The sequence below is a fragment of the Carlito syrichta genome, unplaced genomic scaffold (assembly GCF_000164805.1).
Source record: "Carlito syrichta isolate Samal-C Ts95f unplaced genomic scaffold, Tarsius_syrichta-2.0.1 Scaffold288979, whole genome shotgun sequence".
Lineage (NCBI taxonomy): Eukaryota > Metazoa > Chordata > Mammalia > Primates > Tarsiidae > Carlito > Carlito syrichta.
Window position 1 is genome coordinate 357,579 of NW_007233075.1, and position 21,510 is coordinate 379,088.

Consider the following 21,510-nt stretch of genomic DNA (forward strand, 5'->3'; position numbering starts at 1 on the left):
TAAGCTAAAATTGTATTGGTTTAACAATCAAATCTAAAGAAAAAGGAGAGGCTGCTGAGTAAATATTGAAGTGAATATTAAACACAAGTTTTGGTCAGTGGTTGTATAAACAGTCAGAATTTACATCCACATTCACCAAAAAGCTGAAAGGTCATAAAGTTGGTGGAAAAGTTCAATAACTTAATTCATTTATTTTACTAATGGAAGGTGATAATTATGCATTAAGCAGGATTTGGAGATTAGTAATGTTAGGTATAGCAAAGGGAATGAGATTATAATAAGTGAGATAATTTAAGGAAAAAATCCATATGTAGATATTTCTTGCCAGAAAAAGAGATATTTGTCTTTTTCCTCATTTTCTGTTTTAAGTTCTTTCTGAACATTAATACATAAATTCCTGTTGAAAGGGCATGGGAAGGATTTCTCTTCTGTCGTTAGTGTGTAAGATATTTTGCAGTGGAAAGGTGTGTGTGTTAGTTAAAGTATGAACTTTATATTCCTCTTCTCAGTGAATGTTTTGTTTGTATTCCAGGTTAGCGCTCTACGTGTATGAATATCTGCTCCATGTAGGAGCTCAGAAATCAGCCCAGACGTTTTTATCAGAGGTATGTTGTATATATTTTCTGTTGCATCTTGCTATCATGTATAAATAAATGAAAATGTGCTACAACAATTATTTGAAAAAATTGACATGTATTATGTAGTGAATTCTCAGTTACCAGTATACATGATACATTCTTTGTAGGTAATGTGCAAGCATCTTAAATTCCCTGGATGTCATTCCTGTGCCACTCACCCTTCCAGTCCACTTCCTAGACATTTTTCTCTTTCAGAAATGGAAAGTGATATTGGCATGGCAACAGTAATCCAGAAAGCACATTTTAAAAAAAAACACCCTGCACTACATCTCTAGTTCTAACAATATCATAACTTGGCATTATTCACAATTTTGGAAAATGTGTTTTTGTTTGTTTTTATTTTGTATGGTTAATAGTTGACTGACTTCAGTTGGAAGCATTTTGATAATCTTGTTTCAAGCTCTTGCTTCTCTCTCTGTTTTCCACCTTTGCTTTTCTGAACTTTGAATTTGAGCTTTCTTGCAGTGGTGCTGCATCTTCTCCAGTCTGTGTGATGATGGCCAGCATGATGATGATTTTATTGAATTATTTTATTGAAATATGTCCAAGGCACATAATGCACCGAGGTTCTGTACATATATTATCCCTAATTTTTGTAGACACACGCAAGGCAGGTCGTATTATTACTGATGACAGCAGTAGGCTCAGAGTTTATGTAGCTGGCTCATGGTCATGGAGCTTAGTGAGCTTCTTAGTGAACTAGAATTCAAACCTAGGCCCATGCTAATTCCAAAGCCCCTGATTTTTCTCTTTGTTGGTGCTGCCCAGCATGGAAGCCACTACCTAGATATGGGGTTGTGAGCACTTGAAATAGGACTAATCCCGTTGAGAAGTACCAGGTGTGTGAAGTGCAAACTGGATTTTGAAGACTGTGTGTGAACAAAATAATGTAAAATACCACTCATAATTTTTAAATTTTGGCCACATATTGAAGTGATAATATTTTGGCTATATTGGGTAAAATAAACTGTTACTAAAATTAATGTTAGCTTCTTTTATTTTTTAATGTGGCTATTAGATAATTAAAATTATATATGTGACTGCTGTTTGGGGTCCATGTTTCTATTCGATTGGACAGCCTGCTTGAAATCGTGTTGTCTCTCGAGATCTCACTAGCTGAGCCCTTGCCAGTTCAGGGACATAAGAAACTGCCCACTGTCCATGGGCCCCACCTAGGGTGTGCCTTCTTGAGAGTCAGCTGCTTCCCAGACAAACACAGAAGTGAACATACACTCACAGCCCACAGTCTTATTTCTAACTAATGAATATATGTGGACTAGTAGGGCTTATTTGCAAATAAGGAATTTTAGAATTTTAGAATGAAGAACTTTAGAATCAAAACATGTGAGAACTCAGTTGCTGTACCATAAAGGGAATATATGCAGCATAATAAAAATTTGATTTCAAACATTTATTCAAATCAAAACAGAAATTTGGTGTATCTGTGTTTCGTCACGTCATTAATTAGAAGACTTTGGGCTGTGACCTAAGTCACATTCCCTATTTGATATTACAGAAGGATAATTGATATTTATTTTCTCTTAATGATTTAAAGATATAATTATTCTGTTTTTGGCTTCTGTTTCTTTTTTGAGAAGTCTGCTGCCATTCTGATTTTCTGTCCTTTCTCTGTGGCTGATTTTAAGTTCTTTTTGTTCATAATGTCCTGCATTCTCACTGCAGGTGTCTAGTTATGGGTTTCTTTTTATTTAACCTATTGGTGTATATTGTGCTTTTTAGATCTCCATGTTCATGTATTTCATCAATTCAGGAAAATATACTGCAATGATAATTTTAAATCTTACTTTTTCTTCTTTCCATTTTGCATCTGGGCTCAGATTAGATATATATTAGGCCTTCATATATCTTAATATCTTTTTTAATATGCTCTTCATATTTTCTGTTTCCTTACATAATTTCTTTGGATGTAGTTTCCTACTTACTAATTATTTTTCACTATGTTGAATATTAAAATTTCAAATTTTTGGAATCAAGGGGTGCATGTGAGTATTTGTTACGTAGGTATATTGTGTGATGGCAAGGTTTGGGTTTCTGATGACCCCCCCTCACCTGGTGGTGAGCATGGTACCCAATGGGTGGTTTTGTATGCCTTATTCCCCCTACTTTCCTTCCTTTAGCAGTACCTAGTGCTTGCTGTTCCCAATTTTGTGCTCACGTGTGCCCAGTGTTTAGTACCCATTTATGAATGAGAACATGAGGTTTTCAGTTTTTGTTTCTCTGGCACTTCACTTAGAATAATGGTCTTCAGCTGCATTCATGTTGGTACAAATGACATAATTTTGTTCTTTTTATGGCTGCAAGGTATTCTATACTGTATATGTGGCACATTTTCTTTATTTAGTCCACCAGTGATGGGCATTTAAGATGGTTCTATGTTTTTGCTATTGTAGATAGTGCTGCAGTAAACATAAGAGTGCAGGTGTCTTTTTGGTAAAATGATTTGTGTTCCTTTAAGGTATATACCCAGAAGTGGGATTGCTGGATTTAATGGAAATTCTATTTTTAGTTCTTTGAGAAATCTCCAAATGTACTAGCTTACATTCTCATCAATAATGTATGAGCATTCCCTTTTCTCTGCAACCTCACCAACATCTGTTTTGTTTTGTTTTGATTTTTTAATAGTGACCATTCTGACTAGGGTGCAACGGTATCTCATTGTAGTTTTGATTTGCATTTCTCTGATGATTAGTGATGCTGAGCATTTTTTCATGTGTCTGCTGGCCACTTGTATGTCTTCCTTTGAGAAGTGTCTATTCATGTTTTTGCCCACTTTTTAATGGGATTTTTTTTCATGTCAATTTATTTGAGTTTCTTATAGATTCTGGATATTAAGCCTTTGTTAAATGAATAGTTTCCAAATATTTTCTCCCCTTCTGTGGGCTGTCTCTTTGCTCTCTTAATGGTTTCTTTTTTTGTTTGCTTGTTTGTTTGTTTTGAAAGCAGAATTTATTGAGAGGACAGAAAAACTCCCACAGTGTTAGGGGACCCTAAGGGTTGCCTGATGGTTTCTTTTGATATGCAAAAGGTTTTTAGCTTGATAAAATCCTGTCTGTTTTAATTTTTGCTGCATTTGCTTTTGAGGACTTGGTCATGAATTAATTGCCTAGGCCTATATCCTGGAAGGTGTTCCCTATGTTTTCTTCTCAGATTTTTATAGTTTGAGGTTTTGCACTTGAGTCATTGATCCATTTTGAGTTCATTTTTGTATATGGTGATAGGTAGGGGTCCAGTTTCATTCTTCTGCATGTGGTTAGACAGCTTTCTCAGCACCATTTGTTGATTAGGGTATCCTTTCCCCAATTTTTTTGTCAAAGATGAGTTGGTTCTAGGTTAGGAATTTTATTTCTGAGTTCTCTATTCTGTTCTGTTGGTCTGTCTCTCTGCTTTGTATTAATATCAGTACCATGTTTTTTTGTTTACTGTAGCCTTATAGTAAAGTATAAAATCTGGGAGTGTGATGCTACCAGCTTTGTTCTTTTTACTGAAGATTGCTTTGGCTATTCAGGCTCTTTTTTGCTTCCATATGAATTTAAGGTTTATCTTTTCTAGGTCTGTGAAAAATGTTGCTGGTAGTTTGATAGGGATTGCATTGAATCTGTAGATTGCTTGGGTAGAATGGAGATCTTAACAATATTGACTCTTCCAATCCATGAGCATGGAATATTCTTCCATTTTTTGTGTTATCTTTGATTTCTTTGAACAGTGTTGTGTAGTTCTCATTGTAAAGATCTTTCACCTCTTTGGTTAGATGTACTCAGAAGTATTTTATTTTTTGTGGCAGTTGTCAATATGATTGTGTTTTTAATTTGACTCTCAGCCTGCTTGTTGTTGGTATATAGAGATGCAACTGAATTTTGAGTACTGATTTTGTCTCCCAAGACGTTACTGAAGTCATTTATTAGTGCTAGGAGTTCAAGGACTATATTGAATTGGCTCAACTTGCTTAATCCTCGAAAGTTTTCAAGACTATATTTTTGTAACAATATCATAAGATATCAGTTATGGTGGTTATTAAACTTCATCAAAAAGGAAAAATTTTGCTATCTTATTTAATGAAGTTCAAATGGGTTATTTGGATGGAGCAGAAAACTAGTTACTATACTATTGACTTTGAGTTCAATGGAAAATGAATGTACAAAATTTTTGTGACCATTTGGTTGAAATGAAATTAGAATTTCAGAAGAGATTTACTTACATTGACCAGTATTTGTCACGATTTTATTTACTATGGCTGTGTTTGGAATACAAAACTTAGGACTTCCTGAGTTATTAGTCTGACTCACTTTCAAAAAGGAAGCAGTTAAAATGAAAACAAATGATTGCCACCAAGAAAACACACTTCTGCTGGATTTTGGAAATGAGGATGTGTAATGCTCGGAGCTACTCTTCACTTTCTGGGTTGCCAAACTCTGAGTGGCACTGGGAAAATGCATTACCAATACCTAAAAAACCAACGTAGGAGAATGGCTACATTAATTAGGTGTAAATTTTTCATAATGTCAAAGAATAAGTTAGATCTATTTGTACTTATGTAGATGGATTTCCAAAACATTGCCTAGTAAGAGAAGAAAGCTAAATGATGTTATTTATATGAAAATCTTTGGGAATAAAGCGATACTATGTATTTTTGTGGGTATATATTTATTAATGTAAAGTATAGTAAAAGTTCTGAAAGAATATACATACCAGACTAGTTGTTTCTGGGAATAGGGATCTTAAAGAGGTCAAAAGAGATTTTATCCTTCATCATAGGATTTTTTTTAAACAAAGAATATGTATATTATTTGTGCAGTTATTTAAAAATAAAAATAATAGAAAATCCATTCTCTGAAATTATCTGAATTTAAGAATGGAAGACAGGAGGTAGGCTTGCGTGAGTTTGTTGCAGAGTACACCCGAGTTCCCGATAATCCCAGTTGGTTACATTGCAATCCTCTATCCTTCCTGGCATTTTAAGTTCAGCAGTGTCTAGCTGCTTGGGTTTGCCTGCATATGGTGTGAGGCTTCTGTCTTCTGGGCCTTTCTTGGTGGTGTCTTCCTCATGGTAAACTCTTTTCCCCTCTCTACCTTGGAAGTGACTTTTCTTGGAAAGGCTTTCGCAGGGTTGCATCTCTTTGAGCTGCTGGTACATCCCGCAGGGCCCCGTACATGAAGACCTGGGCATAGTATGCCAGGAAACTTGGACTTTATCTTTGGCAAAAAGGAGCCTTTGAACATTTTAAAGTAAAAGAATAACATCATTAGGCTAGGTTTATGTTCTGGTGTCTTTATGCCCTTCCCCCCAACTATGGACAGGAGAAAATGGAAGAATGTAATAATTTAGAGCTCTGGACCCTGTTGAGGGTTGCTTTCTTTCTTAGTTTTACTTGGATCAGGTGGAAAATTTAAGGCTGCTTGTTGTAGAATGACTTCTTAACTAATTTGACTAGTAAAAGCCATCTTATCGAAAGTTTCCCTAGTCTATCCCCACGTTTCTAGCTGTTCAGAGCTGTTCCACAGAGACTTCAAATAGGAAGACCTAGTTATTTGGGTTGGTTATTGTAATAAAAAGGAAGTGATTGAAGTGACACCAGTTATTTACCTATCTAATGTTTTCACCCTGATTCAAGGCAAAGTAGAATTCCTCTTCCAGTTTGACATCTCCCAAGATGAATGAGGTTGGAATGGCTGTGATGCCAGTGAGTGCTTCTGAATCAGGATTGACGTGCAGGGATACTTCTTTCATTTGTAAGGCTTGTTCTCTTGCATGAAGTTCTGAGGAGGTCAAGTTGGGATGTCAGGTATCATCTAAGAATAAACAAGCAAGATGTGTGTTTCAGCCACCCAGCCTCTCACTTGGTCTTATTTCTTCTAAAAGTGCCTTTGACCTGGGCATCAGAAATCAGACTGCCCTTGATGACCATTGTTGTTAGACAGAGAGCGGGGGCCATAATTATTATTAGCCCAGCAGTTTTTTTTAATTAAAAGAGATAGCACTGGACTAACAGTAGAAATCAAAGCATTTCTCTAACTAGGTTGTGCCTGCTAAATCAATGTTATCTCTGATTTATGTTAGGTTTTAAACCACTACCGGATTCCTAAATACAGTTTGTGCAACTTTTCATACTTTACTCTCAAGGGGAGAAAATGGAATATTCCTTAGAAATATTCTCAATACAAAGATCTTTCTCTGCTTTATCTTTACTGTCCTTCAGCATTCAGCAGTTGCAAACAGGATGCCAAGGAATCTTCTTTCCAATTCTACATTAGTTCTTATGACTTTGAATTCATTAGAAGAAGCTATTCTTTTTCTGGTTAGGTCATTTCATTATGCAAAGATAATTCCTGCTCATTCCTGAAATTTTGCATGGTATTCATGACTCTGAATATTTGTCTTTAACAAATAAAATTAAGAGCTAATTAAGAATGCAGAGATTCTAGATTTTTTTCTTACATTTTTAAAGTTGTTTATATGTATTGCTAGCCCTTACTTGTCACAAGTTAGCCAACAAGTTGACCTGTAGACGTGTGGAAGCATCTAAGGATTCCTTCTTCAGATTTTATTGGGAATGCTAAGTTATAGAACAATATGGACTCCAAAATTATATCCTCTGTTTGTTCTTTGCCTACAGAAAGAGAGAAAATAATAGTTATTCTTTCCTAACTCATTTCTTGAACTTAATTTGGAGGCATTATAGTATATATAGTAAGAGCCATTGCATTGGGCTAGTCACCTAGATTGGAATTATGTTCTGGGTTATAAAATGAAGATGCTATAATAATACTGCAGAATTACGCTAAGGTTGATGTGAGGTAGGATGCAAAGTGCTTATAATAGTGCCTGGCACATAGGAAATACTCAAACGGGTTATTGGCTAAATTCTTGACCAACATTCTTCTCTCTTGTGTAGTTTCTGTTTTTAAAGTGCAGGTGTAGCTGATCCCCAGCATGTTCATGTGTGTTCCATGTGTCTGTCGCCCAAGTAGCCCACAGCCCCCACCTTTCCGTCCAGTGACCCCGATGCTAGTACCCAGTGGTGCAGATAGTCTTGGGTCTTCTCTGATGCCCATGAGCTTGCTGGGTGCTGGGGTTCTCCTGCCATGTTTCTCATGCCTTGTGGCATCCTAGCTCCATGCTGCTTATCCCTGGCACGGCTGGTCCCTTCTCTGGACCTGAAGTTTTCTGTTTTCTCACAGTTCTAGAGCCTATTGATTGTTGTGCTCATGTGTACAGTACTCTTGCTAGGCTGCAGGTGCCCCTAAAGGGTGGCACCTGCAGTGGTGGTAGTGTGGCCTGGCATGTGGGACACGCTTGCCCTTGGCTCCTTGGTCTCCTTGTCACAGGGTTTCTACAGAGGGCTATTGACCTCTTATCATGCTGACTCCAAGCAGCCTCCCTATGCTTCCCTTTTCTGAGTTCTCCCAGACCCAGGCTTCTTTACTAGGGATGGTCAGCAGCCTCCAAAATTCTTGTCACATAAAGTGTCAAGTGTTGTTTACATTTGTCCCATTTTTTCCCTCCACACATTCCCGGGGGCCTTTGGCTTTCTGGGCCTAACAATGGAAACAAAACTAGCAAAGTTCCTTGTTTTTTTAGCAAGAGACAGTCCTCTTCAGGAAGGCTTCCTCCTTCCCTGTGAAGCGAGAGCACTTTTCAACAAAGCTCTCTGTGAGGATGGAGGTGATCCCAAACCTGTGCCATCCACTCAGGGAGCTGCTAGTCACATGTGACTGTTGAGCCCTTGAGTGTGGCTGGTACACTGGAGGATTGTTCCATTGATGTAATTCTAGATTTAAAGAGCCACACGTGGCTAGTGGGTGTCATGTGGAATAGCACAGTTTTAGATGATCTGCTTCAAAGTGGAGTCAGATTCTTCTTTCTGTTAAACATCTGTTGGCTTAAATATTTTAAATCAAAATGTAAAATGTTTTACTTCAGTTTAATTTAAAAAAAAAATTTTCCTTTAGATGTACCCAGACTTCTGTACCTGGGAGATTTTAGAAAGTTAGTGGGAACAGTAGGCTGTAAGTATTCAGGAAGTGAACTTTTATACATAGGGATATAGGCTCTTTCCTTAACATAGGAACTAGTTTTATCCTTTTGTGGTATTAAATGTTGTTTCTTGAATATTGGTTTAAATTTCAAAATTATGAAAGGATTTAGGACTCTGAAAAGCTTGGAGACACTTGGAGTGGGTCTGGGTCGCTAAAGAGGCAGACCCCACATGGACCAGGCTGCACCCGCCAAAAGCCTGCTGCTGATGCCCAGAATGCTTCCTGCTGGAGCCCAGGTGGGAGGCTTCTCTTCCTCCTCTCCTTTTGCCCTCCTGCTGCCTTCTAATGGCAGTACCTGGCAGAGAACCAGCAGTAAGGAGGCTAGGAAGTGTGACTTCAGAACCCCAGCCCCAAGGTAGAATGGAGTATAGAAGGTGGGTGGGGGCTAAGGGACAACAGGTGTGTGGCCAGTGTGCTAAGCATGTGTGTTTGGGTATGTATACACTTGTGTGTGTTCATGTGTGTATGTCTGTCACATCATTTTTTCTTTTTTGTAAAAAATGGTAGTTTATTATGCACACCATTCTGTGCTTTAATTTTTGTTTCACTTGCTTGATTTTGGAAATTGAGTTATGTTGGCTCATGAAATGTCAGAATTTTCTTTTTATGGTTGTGGAATATTTCATTCCATTAAATGTCCATGATATGGTTCCCCAGCCCCTGCTGGTGGACCTGCAGGTTGTTGACAGTCTTCTGCAATTACAAACAGTGCTTCAGTGAAAATTGTTTTATATATACAATGTAGCTATTTCTTGTTTTATAAATATATAATTTTTAATGTATGTGTACTACATATAATATTATATATCAATTATATGTAATTGATATATGTATTTATATAAATTCATTTATATGTTCAAATTCATTTATATGCACACACATATATGTATATATATGTGTATATATATATATATATATAATGTCACACAGGTGATGATATTATGGGCTAAATTCCTATAAGAATTGCTGTGTCAAATAGTGTGTAATTTATAATGAAACCATAAAGCATGCCTTAGCCCTGTTGCCTTGCCTTTTGCTCGTGTTTGGTTTTACGTTCATGTAGAAATGCTGGAACTGTTAGATCACTTGATGAAGACAGCACAGTCCTAGATAGGCCTTCAAGTGCAGAACATGGCTTCAGGAACAGGCCCTGGGATTTCCATGGCAGTCATAGGAGGAGATAGCCCCTGCTGATCATGACAAAAGGAAGGGAGTGGATAATTAAACAGCAAAACCTCAGGACTAGGGAATGTGCATGAACTGGACTGATGGAGGAAGGAGAAGCAGTAAAGAGGGGAAACTATGGCACAGAGGCCAAGATACCTGAGCAAGCCTGAAGCCCTGTGCCTCAGCACGATAGAAACGCCTCTTCAAAAGTAGCAAAAAAAAATTGTTTTTAAAATGACTGCTGGCATTTAATGGCCGTTTCTCAATTCCACCCATCATTAATACATGCTTGCTAAAAAAAAAAAAAAAAAAAAAAATCAAACCACATAGAATATAATTTAAAATGAAGTCCTCCTTTGCCCTTTCCCAGTAATGGGAAGTTTGGTGTGATTTCTTTAACATATACACACCCAAACACACACATATGTAAACACACTTTGCTTTTCAAACAAAAAGATTTTGTACTGTACATATTGTTCTCCAACCTTCTGAGTCTCCACCCTGAGAAACCAACAGAGCACAGCCCCTTTCATGTAGACACATTTTGTTCTTTTTAATGCTAGCAAGCAGTTCTATAGTGTGCAAGTACCGAGATTTATTGTACACTCACTATTGGTGAGTATTTCCCAGGTTGTTTCTGGTTTTCAGGTTTTCTGAGGTTGCTGCAGTGCATGTGCCTTGGCTTTCTGCAGGCCAGGGCTCTGCTCTGTATCTCCTCTGGCGCCACCCGTGCCTCCTGGACTCACACGGTGTCTGGAAGAGTGATGGACTTGGAGGCAGCAGTGTTGGCTGCCGGTTAAACACATTCTTGTGTGGACATCTCTGCTTTGAAAATACCTGAAGCAAAGCTTTCAGTGTTACTTGCTCAGTAACTATAAAGGGTTTTGTGTTGCTTCTATCCTGGACCAAAGATATAGCTGTTTCTGGCACTGACTTGCAATTTAAAATGAGAAGATGAACACTATGTAGTAAAAATATTATTAGCATGAAAGTGGTGATATATGTGAAACTTACTGAGTTTTTATGAGGAACAAGAAGATATGATACTGTTTAAAATGCAGATGGGTTACCTTCAGGTCTCTTCCCATAATGGATCCTATAAGGGACCAGGTGCAAAAGCTCATGCTTGTAACCTCAATGCTTTGGGAGGCTGAGGCAGGAGGATCTCTTGAACCCAGGAATTTGAGGCTGCAGTGAACTATGATTGCATTACTGCACTTCAGCTTGGGCAACAGAGCCAGACTATATATATATTTATGTAGGTTGTTTCCTAGAGTACTTGATCGCCTGAGATGGCTGGTGATTGGTCATGGAGGTTGTGTAGGTGGAGGAGGGAGGCTGCTTGGTGACTGATGTGAACTCATAGACTGAAGTCTAACCCTACCTCCAGCAACGCCGGGCATTGAGGCCTAGTCTGTTCTTCTTTTTAACTGAGTATAGTAATGTCTACTTTATCTTATGGTCACATTACATGAAGTCAAGATGAACTGAAATGAAGTATAAGGACACTACTTTGAGAAACTTCTTGTTCATTGATTAAGATGATTCCACTGATGAGGAATATTTGTGTATCTGGAACACATCTGTGAGGTCTTATTCTTATGTCTTTTCAAGAAGACATGAACTAGTGAAATCATGGTAAAAGAAAAGATTGAGAAAGATGAGACATAGGTTTTTTATTAAAATTATAACTTTAGCAGGACATCAGAGTTTTATTTCTCATAGGTCTCATTAAGCACTATTTCTTATTTTTATGAATCAAGATAATATTGATTAACTGAAATTATCAGGTAAAAAGTCGCATAGATATTCAAATTATTTGTGTTACTACTTGGGAGAATTCAAATTAGGATCTGGCTTACATTTATATTATATAACATGTTGCGGTTTATTGTTCATATTTAACTCTTCTAACTTCAAATTCATTAATTCCTGGAATTTCTGCTTTTAGTTCTTTTAAAAAATGCTATCACATTTCTAATCTTAGAAAATGTATCTTTGTTTTTTAAAAACAAGTACTTTCTATGTTAAGGGTTCCCATTTGCTACATTTTAGGTACATAAGAACAACAAAAAAAATGGAACCTTTCAGTAATTTTAATTTTTTTGAAAGCAGGATTTATTGAGAGGACAGAAAAGCTCCCACAGCAGGAGGAAACCCAAGGGGGTTGCCCAATTTCAGTGATTTTAAGGGAACTTAACTTTTTCCATCTGTTTCTTGAGAGGATTTTTGGTCATTTCCACATTTAGGACCACTTTCTAGTTCCTGCTTTAATACTTTTTTAAAAAGTCCTTTTGGGATAAGACTTCCTAACTTTTTCTGTAGTGAATGATGGAAAGAATTCCTTGAGTTTCTCTGAAATCTATAATTATAGCTGTTTACTTCTTAGAAGTGTTAAGAGCTCCTGGGCATATTGTGCTGGTTAGGGTGTGTTACATAATTTTTATAAACTAAAAAATGAAGGTATGTACTTTCACCTAGTGATTGTTTCTGAAGCGTCTCCTGATCACCTTATTTAAAACTGTGACTCACACTAGGCTTCCTGCTCTTTCCACCCCCTTCTCTGCTTGGTTTTCCACTGTAGCATTTGCCACGGTCTAAGATCAACACTGTTTACTTGTTTGTTTCTTGGTTTGTGCATGGTCTTTCTTCTCTCTTCAAGTGTGATCTCCCTGTAGGAAAGAGTTTTCATGTTTTGTGTTTACTGCTATCCAGGGCTTACAAAAGGCACTGTGTAGATACCATCTGATTTCCGATTTCTAAATTTACTTTGTAAAAAAGTACTTAGAATTTTTACTTTTTGAGACATACTGATCTTGTTTTAAATTTTTTATAGTGAACTCCAACTCAGCTGAAAAATAAACAATTGAAAGTTAATATCACATCTTTTAAAAACTCTTATTTTAGAAGATGTGACTTCTTATACTCTCCCTTTATTAGGAATTTATTCAAAAACTTAGCCATTCACATACAATTTAGAGTCTATACGTTCAACCCAGACTCTTGCAAATTCCTGGGTCAGTGTTGCTAAGTGATGTTCAGGTTGATGTCAATAATGGTGATTTGAGGTGTTTTAAGGCCCTGAAATACCTTCTGCTTCACAAAAAAAAAAAAAAAAAAAAAAAAAAAAAAGAAGAAAGGAAAAAGAAAGATAGAAATAAAAGAAAAGAAAGTCTGTCAAAGACTAGTTCTCTTAGTATGGTGCTTGTAATGGTCATCTGAATTTGGGATACATGATGATTCAGTTTACAGACACCAGTTCCTAAGTGATCTTAGGTAAGCAGAGGCATAGTTTTCTGTTTAAATGACTAGTGTTGACTCCTCCCCTCACACTAGCAGCAGAGACTTGCTTTCTGTGCCTCAGCTCTTGCTGGTCTTTCTTCCTAGTCACAAGTCTGGCCTCCTCTGAGGTGTTCCCCTGATTCTGGTCAGTCGAGTGGCATTGCCTGGCACAAACCAGATGCGTGAATGTTCCATAATGTCACTGGAACCCTGTGGAACTGGAGCACAGCTGATGGGCTCCCTCAGCGTTTAGAGGATGCCCTCCTCAGCACAGGAGAGATCATGACAACCACTAGCGGTTGTTAAGCACTTCCTGCACATTGGTCACTCTTTCCAGTGACTCCGTGCACTGACCAGTTTATTCTGGTAGGCAACAGTTTTCAATCCAATTTATAGCTAAGGATGCTGAGGCGGAGGGCTTTGGTGACATTCCCAAGTCCACACAGCTGGTTTGTAGGAAGCTGAAACTTATGCCCATACCCCACTCTGCTGAGGAGGAATTCCTTAGGTGGGGTGGGAGGGGTGCCAGTCAGGATGCAGACACACTAATTAAAAGCACATTGTGCATTTCAAAAGAGAGAAGGTAATGTAGGGAGATAGCCAAACGGGTTTGCAAAAAGGGATGTAGAAGTCATGGGAAACTGGTAATTGCAGTCAGCAGTACTAGGGCTGAGCCCCAAAGGAACAGCTTTAAGTTCAGGAAGCTGGAGGAGGACCCAAGAGCGGTCTGGAGTCCTGGGCCTCTGGGGAGGGGCTGGTGGAGCCCAAGGTGCTTTCCAAGAGATGTGGCCCTCTCAGGGGCTTCCCAGGGAGTGGGGAGCCATGGGGCTGCACTGGATGTGCGGAGCTAGCTTTGTCCCCTCACTTCAGTACCCCCAGAGCTTCCCTCAGCTCATGGGTCTAACAGGAAGTCTCAGAGAGAGACGAAGTTCCCAGTCTCAGAGTCCCTGGAGCATAGGACAGTGGGTGAGAACTGAGAGGTTGGAGTTTGGCCATAGCAGGTGGGAAGGGAAAACAAAGGTGACAGGTTCACTCATGGACTCATCCCATCAGCACAGCACTGTGTGAATGAGCACTTGGAAAACTTGGGGAATGATTTGAAAGTAATGGAAAACTCAAATGTTACCATAGCATTTTAAATGGGAAGACATTGCTTTGTAATGTGTGAAAGAAAGTATTCTTAGGAAAGTATTTAATATCTCTTTTATTCATTTTAGATAAGATGGGAAAAAAACATCACATTGGGGGAACCACCAGGATTCTTACATTCTTGGTGGTGGTAAGTATCTTTTATTCTATTTTTCCTAGATTGATGATACATTGAGTAGGCCTGCACTATGCTTATTTATGATTTATTGCTTTCTTTTTATTTTATTTTATTTTTCTAAAATTGTTTTCTGGAAGTTAGCACTTACAAAAAAATCCCAAAGGCCAGTTATTTAAGCTAAAGATGCTAATGATGCTAATATTGTGTTGAACTGGGATAGGAACCTGTGGAATCTCCAATTGTAAGTATGACTGTGTTAGCAGGGCTGCTGTAACAGAATTCCATAGACCAGGCCACTAAGACAACAAACATTCATTTTCTCTCAGTTCTGGAGGTGGAAGTCATGCCAGGTGCCAGCATAGTTGGTCTTTGGGCCTGGGCTTTCCTGGCCTGTGGACCGCGGACTCATGTGTGGGCAGAGCCAGCTCTCCTTGTCTCCTCTCTTAAGGTCACTCATCCTGTCATGCAGGCCCCACCCCCACGGCCTCCTGTCTAACCTTAACACCTCCCTGAGGCCCTGTCTCCAGATGCCATCAGGTTGGAGGTTAGGGTTTCAACATATGGAGTTGTGAGGGGGATGTGTTTGGTCCAGAGTGGATTGCATTGTCACCTTGCAGTGTCTGCGAGGAGGACCCTTCCTGGCTCTCCGATTGCTGAGTAGCTACAAGGTTGCGTTCCATAAGGTGGGCTGCAGTTATGAGCATTGGTATGCCGTTCCAGTTTCTTCTCTGAGCCTACACTTCTCCTCTTGAGGGGTCTGGGGGTGGGAGAGAGTAATCTGACTGGCATCTTTTGTACTAAGCCATTTGTATTCCAGAATAGTGGCTACTTGTCAAACAAAAAACTCCCGAGAACAAGAGTGTACGAGTACGTTACAAATAAGCAGATACTGAAATAGGCTTATGTTCATTGTTTTGAGCTGGAAAGGCATATTCATGAGAAACAGTTGCCTGGTACAGCGCTCAGCAGATACTTAACTAGTCACGTGGGTTCTTTTTCTTTTTTTTTACCTTTAGTATCTTTCATACCTTTATATTTCTTTGTATTTCAGCCATGTGGTAGTGGTGTCTTTAAGTGTCATTTATCCATGAGGCTTTCAGCATATTTCTTCATGCACATCTAATGAAGAGTATCATGTTCTGGTAACAATCACTTTTATGTCATGTGTGTGCCAGACGCTGCACCAGATACTATGGACACACTCCTGGATGAGACAGACCCATATCCCACTCGCTTGCCGATGACAGTCTGTAGAGAGACCACTGAATGAGCAGGAGAAAGAAGTGTTCTGTGAGAGATAAGCACATGCCAGAGACTGTCGCCTAGAGAGCTGCCGTCTAAGCCAAAGCCTTATGAACGTAGAAGAGTTGGCCAGAAAGGCATGCAGAGACAGACAGGTCAGACCATGTATGGAGACCTGGGGGATGGCAGTTGGGAGTGCAGCGTATAAGAAGAGAAGGGAATTCACTGTGCTGGGAATGGAGGTGCTAGAGTGATCAGGGATGAAGCTGAATTAGTAAACTGCAAGTTTGAAATTTAGTTATAAAGTTATGTGCAGTTATGTTTTTAGGCAAGAGAGTAATGATGGTCATTTACATCTTAGCTGTGTCATTCTGGCTCTGTAGAGTAGCTAATGGATGGGACAGGAATAAGTCCAGAAGCAGAAGTGCACTTAGAAGCTCTTGGAGTAAGGAATGGAAAATGGGTCTTTGAACCAGTGAATAATCAGAATCAACAGGGAGGAAGAGAAGCAGCAGTTTAGAGACAGAGTCTCACTCTGTCACCCAGGCTGGAGTGCAGTAGAACAATCACAGCTCAGCACAGCCTTGGCCTCCTGAGCTAAGGTGATTCTTCCATTTCAGCCTCCCAAGTAGCTAGGTCTACAGATGTGCGCCACCATGCCTGGCTAATTTTTTAACTTTTTGTAGCAACAAGATCTCACTGTATTTCCCAGGCTGGTCTTAAACTCCTGGACTCAAGTGATCCTCCTACGTCAGCCTCTGAAAGTGCTGATACTATAGGTGTGAGACATCATGCCTGGGCAGGATGGAGATCTTGAAGTACAATCAACAGGATCTGGTGGAGAGTTCAGCTTTTTAGGAATGTTGAAATAAAATAAATACATGTCATCCAAGTGGAGGTGGTGAGCAGACAGCTGGTTTTATGAGTCCGATGTTCAAAGGAGAGGAAAGTGAGGCCAGACATGGTGGTGTGTGCCTGTAGTATCAACTACTGGGGAGGCCAAGGTGGGAGGATCGCTTGAGGCCAGGAGTTCAAATGTAGCCTGGGCAACACAGCGAGACCCTGACTCTCTAAAGAAAATAAAACACAAGAGAGAGATGGCTGAATGGGGGCGCCACGAGTGAGGAGGGATGGCCTCAGACAGAACTCTTGAAATAGGAGTTTGCAGAGGAGGCAGGTGGCCCAGCTGAAGAGGGAGAGGAAATCAGGAAAGTGCAGTGCCACAGAAGCTCCCAGAGTGTGGGAGGCTTTAGAGAATGAGAAAGGAAGACTGGAATGCTCACTGTGGTGCAGGGCTGAGTGAGAGGACACCTGTGTCTGTTAGGATCTAGGGAAGGCCACCAATGCCTTCCACGGGCAGAGTCATGGAGGCAGAAGTGCTCCAGCTGAGAAGCACGGGGAAGGTGAGCATGGAAAATGTGGAGACAGTCAGGTCTTCCACAGGCTCTTCTCCTCTGTGCTAGGGCATCCAGGTGACGTAGAGCACAGTAGATTCCAGGGAAGAATGATCTTTTTATATGGGAGAGACTTTGGCATGTGTAGTGTTAAGAAGGAGGCAGCAGGGAGGAAGAGGCTGAAGATGCAGGGAGAGGCTGTAAACCCTGGGAGCCTGGGGGCCTGGGCCTCAGGCTTGAGTGTTGGGTGTGAGGGAGGAGAGGACTGCTGCCGCCAAGTGGAAGGGTTGCAGGGACGTTTGCAGGTCACACGGCAAGAAGGTCAGCTCTTATTCCAATGGCTTTCATTTACTCCAGAAAGTAGGACATGGGGTCTTCTGCGAGGGTTTGGGGGATGGGAGGTGGGTAGTGGTGATAAGTATGTAAGAGAGCAAAGAATAGACTTTAAAATGTTTGAAATAATACTACACAGACCCAGAGCAGACTGACTGGGAGCCCACTGAATAGTCGCCGGATGGTGTCGAGTCTTGGTTGTGGTAGAGCTTGGGAATTCACATGGCCTCACTGTGCCCAGGCACAAGACTCTGCAGTGGCAGCTGGTGGTCCAGGTATTTGATGGTCAAGTGAGGCATTTTTTGACATTTCTTTTATTAGAAGCAGTTGTTGTTCGGTGCCTGACACATGCCGCTCTCAGCACTTTATTTAAAGAAACCAAAAATGCTCTTCCAGTGCTAGGCAGGGGCCCCTGGCACATTCAGGGCCCATCCCTGTTGGCTTGCTGCCGAAGTGTGTCTTGCTGGGAGTCCCATGGGAGTAGCTGCCGTCGGTCAGTTGTGGTTGTGGTTGTGGGTTTCCCCTGTTGGTCACACATGCGTGTGGCAGAAGCAGGTGCTGTCTCTTGGCTGAGAGCTGTTCCTGTGTGTGGAACAACGGTTGATTATGGTTGAGACCAGCACGCTGCTTTCCTGGGGCTTTCAGCGGGAGTTTTGTGTAATATTAGAAGAGTCAAGTTTTCATATTATATGGTCTGTATTTATGACATCTGGATCTAGATGTCAAGACGGACCTTCTTTCTGAATGGAATGGTATCTCCTCACCTGTGGACACCTTTTCATTTTGTCAGGTTTACACAGTGGCAGAAGAGACAACTTTAGGGGTTGGTTCCTGCTGGCTCAGTGGGTTCACAGAATAAGGATCTGAGAGTGTTCTGTCACAGCATCACTTTCATCTCATCCACCTACTTCTCCTTTCCCCTCTTTCCCGTGAGCATAGCTGGGTGTCAGTGGAGACTCCACATACCCTCCTCTTTGCTGCTGCCACACTTGGCCTTCTTGCTGTCAGCTGGTGGAGGTATAGCGTCTGCTCTGCCCATTTTTCCTTCTTTTGTGGCTCTTAGATTCAGGGCACCCTTTCTCCGTGGCTGTGGTGTTTTAAGTAACCTAATTTGTACTTAGTTGTAGTTCTCAAATAAATAATAAGTAGTGGACATATTAATATTTTTAGACTATATTTGTTCAGTTGAATCAAGTACATGCAAAATATGTAGGGAGAGAGTATTTTTAATGTTTAACATTTCCCCCCCCAAACTACTAGCATACTCTTTGAGGTGCCTACATCGTCTGTGTAAATCTTAACAATTTTGATGTCATGGGGTCCTCTGAGAACTGATGAAGGCAATGGATTCCCCTTCCAGGAAGACGCCAGATGCTTGCTTTCCTGGTCAGCGTGTAACCAGCCATTGCATGGGCGTTCAGTTCAGCAAGTGCCCAACCTGCTTATCCTGGACTCGTTAGGAAAGGCCTGGGAATCTGTGCTTTAGGGTAGGGGTACAGTGCTGTGATAGTCACTGGCTCTCCATGGTGCCCAGGGTGGTGTGGCTGCTGTTGGTCCAGGTGGTGAAGGTGGTGTGTGTTTTTCAGTAACCGTCTACTGCTGTGAGCTCACACTGAGAGTCCCTGTTGATGGACCACGTGTCACTGTGTGACTTCTCCTCATTCCATTTTTTGTTTTTGAGTTGGAGTCTCACTCTGTCACCCAGACTGGAGTGCAGTGGCACACTTCCGGCCACCGCAGCCTTGACCTACTGGGCTCCGGCGATACTTCCGCCTCAGCCTTCCAAGTAGCTGGAACTACAGGCGTGCGCTACCACGCCCAGCTAATTTTTGATTTATTGTAGAGATGAGGTCTCGCCAAGTTGCCCAGGTGGGTCTCGAACCCGTGGGCTCAGGCAATCCACTCACCTCAGCCTCCCAAAGCACAGGATTACAGGCTAAGTCACCGAGCCTGGCTTCCTCATTCCATTTTTAATGGAATATTTGAAATTGGAATTATTGTGTCATCTAAAACTCTTCACCAATATTTACAAAGTGCAATACTATGTCTCTCTCAAGGAAATCAGTGTTGAAAATATCATAGCTGAGGCATGCTCTGGTTACACTGGCATCAGGAGCAGCATTCACTTCAGCATGGGAGAGCTAGAATAGTCTTTGCAGAGGAAGTGAACCTGAGCTGAGCCAATGTGGAGTGAGGGCAGGGTATTGGGGCAAGGAATATAATCAAATTTTGAAATGGATGACCATGCATCAAGGAATGACAGGTGGTTTGCACCACTTGGTCTGCAGATATGGTACTACGAGTGATACTAGGAGTTGCTACTAGGAAGTGGTACTTGGAAGTGGTACCAGGAGTTGCTACTAGGAAGTGGTACTAGGAAGTGGCACTAGGAGTGGTACTAGGAAGTGGTACTAGGAGTACTAAGAGTTGGTGCTAGGAAGTAGTATTAGGAGTTGCTACGAGGAAGTGGTACTAGGAGTTGCTACTTTGAAGTGGTAGTAGGAAGTGCTACTAGGAGTGGTAATAAGAAGTGGTACTAGGAGTAGGTACTAGGAAGTGGTACTAGGAGTTGCTATTAGGAAGTGGTACTAGGATTTGGTACTTGGAAGTGGTACTAGAAAGTGGTCCTGGGGGGTGGCTCTGGAGGTTGGTATTAGGAAGTGGCACTAGGAGTGGTGCTAGGATATGGTAGAAGGGCTAGCTTTGATGTCTTGGCCTCCAGTAAGGGGCTTTGGACTATGGCTCAGAGATTTTAAATAAGGTACATGGCAGGCTTAGGTCTGTGTTTGTGGGTACTCCTTTGGCATTGATTGCCATGAAGATGGATTAAAGAGGGTTGAGAACAGGCAGAGACTCATTCACAAGGCAGTGGTGAGTGTCTAGTGAAAGGTGGCAAGAAGAGACCCTAGATGACATTGTGTTGGGTGACATGGAGTTGCCTGAGGTTTAGACTTGGTGATGGGTGGATGGCGAGGCTGTTGACTGTGTGAAAGAATGGAGACTGAATGGTCAGCTTTGGAGAAGAGACCATGGTTAGTGGAAACAGGTTATCTTCTGTCAAGACACCTTGTGTGGCAGTCACATGGAGATGCCCTGTAGAATGTCAAAGATCTGGCAGGGTCTAGCGCTGAGATAGGCACACGCAGGGTTGGGACTGACCAGCATGGACCACACTGTGGGTGCAGAGTGTTCACCGAGGAGACTGCCCTGTGCTCTAGGGTAGGGGAGAGTGGGCTGAGTTGGAGCCTGGGAGGAGGCATCACCCTCAGTGTGGGTGGGTGAAGAGGGCCCTGAAGCAAGTGTGGGCAGGGGGTGGGGGGTGTGGGGGACAACAGTGGGGGTGCAGGAGGGCGCCGGCATGACACATCAGCACTACCTCCAGATTCCTCAGCAGGGAAGGAAAAGTGAAAATAGATGAAGACCAAGTGCATGTCCTGAGTCGGTGGGCAGGCTGTGGCTGTCGTGAGGACCCTATGCATGGGAATGTGGGGTAAGGTGAGGACTGCTGCAGTCCCTGCCCAACTTCAGGTTGTGAAGCATGGACATTCGTAGTGTGCATGTGTGGCCATTCTAGGAGGAACACAGGAGAGGGCCTCACAGTTGTGCTCTGAACTAGTACAGACTTGAGCAGTGTAGAAGCAGGTGGGCAGGGTGGGGAGGCTAAGGATGTGGAAGAAAGATGTGCAAGCACAGATGGGCAGAACAGAGTATGGGGGGTCAGAGCAGGAGCCAGGGGATGGAGGGAACTTCTGCCTTTAGTGGAATGGAGGGTTCCATGTGACCTCACCTTCTAGAGCGTCCCCTTGTTTCAAATGCGACTTTCTGAACCTATTCCTTGTTCCTTTCTGGTTTACACCCTGCACAGTGATGTGAAATTCCCAGAGGATAACAACTTTACCTGGTTCAAATCCCCTTGAAACACTTATTTCCTATTTGTACTCTTTAAAAAATGTTCCCAACTCTTCTATTAATTCTAGAAATAAAAATGCCAAGAAACATCTTTCCTCTGAGGTTAATGCCTTTTTCAACTTATGCAGCTTTAGAATGTGGGTGTTTGAAAACTTCCTATTGAAAGTTTTCATTGCAAAAACTATGCCTCATTTTTATTTAATAAAATAAAAATACAAAATAC

The 21,510-nt window shown here is 41.2% G+C and overlaps 1 protein-coding gene across 1 annotated transcript in view; it reads left to right on the forward strand.

Moving 5' to 3' along the window:
* The first annotated feature begins 532 nt into the window (after positions 1-532).
* SSBP2 (single stranded DNA binding protein 2) overlaps positions 533-21,510 on the forward strand; it is a 200,490-nt gene continuing 179,512 nt past the window's right edge. Inside the window, exons 1-2 of the mRNA XM_021710439.1 lie at positions 533-605; positions 14,360-14,421. Coding sequence (XP_021566114.1) covers positions 14,365-14,421 — 57 coding nt within the window. The 5' untranslated portion in view covers positions 533-605; positions 14,360-14,364. The remainder of the gene's footprint in view (positions 606-14,359; positions 14,422-21,510) is intronic.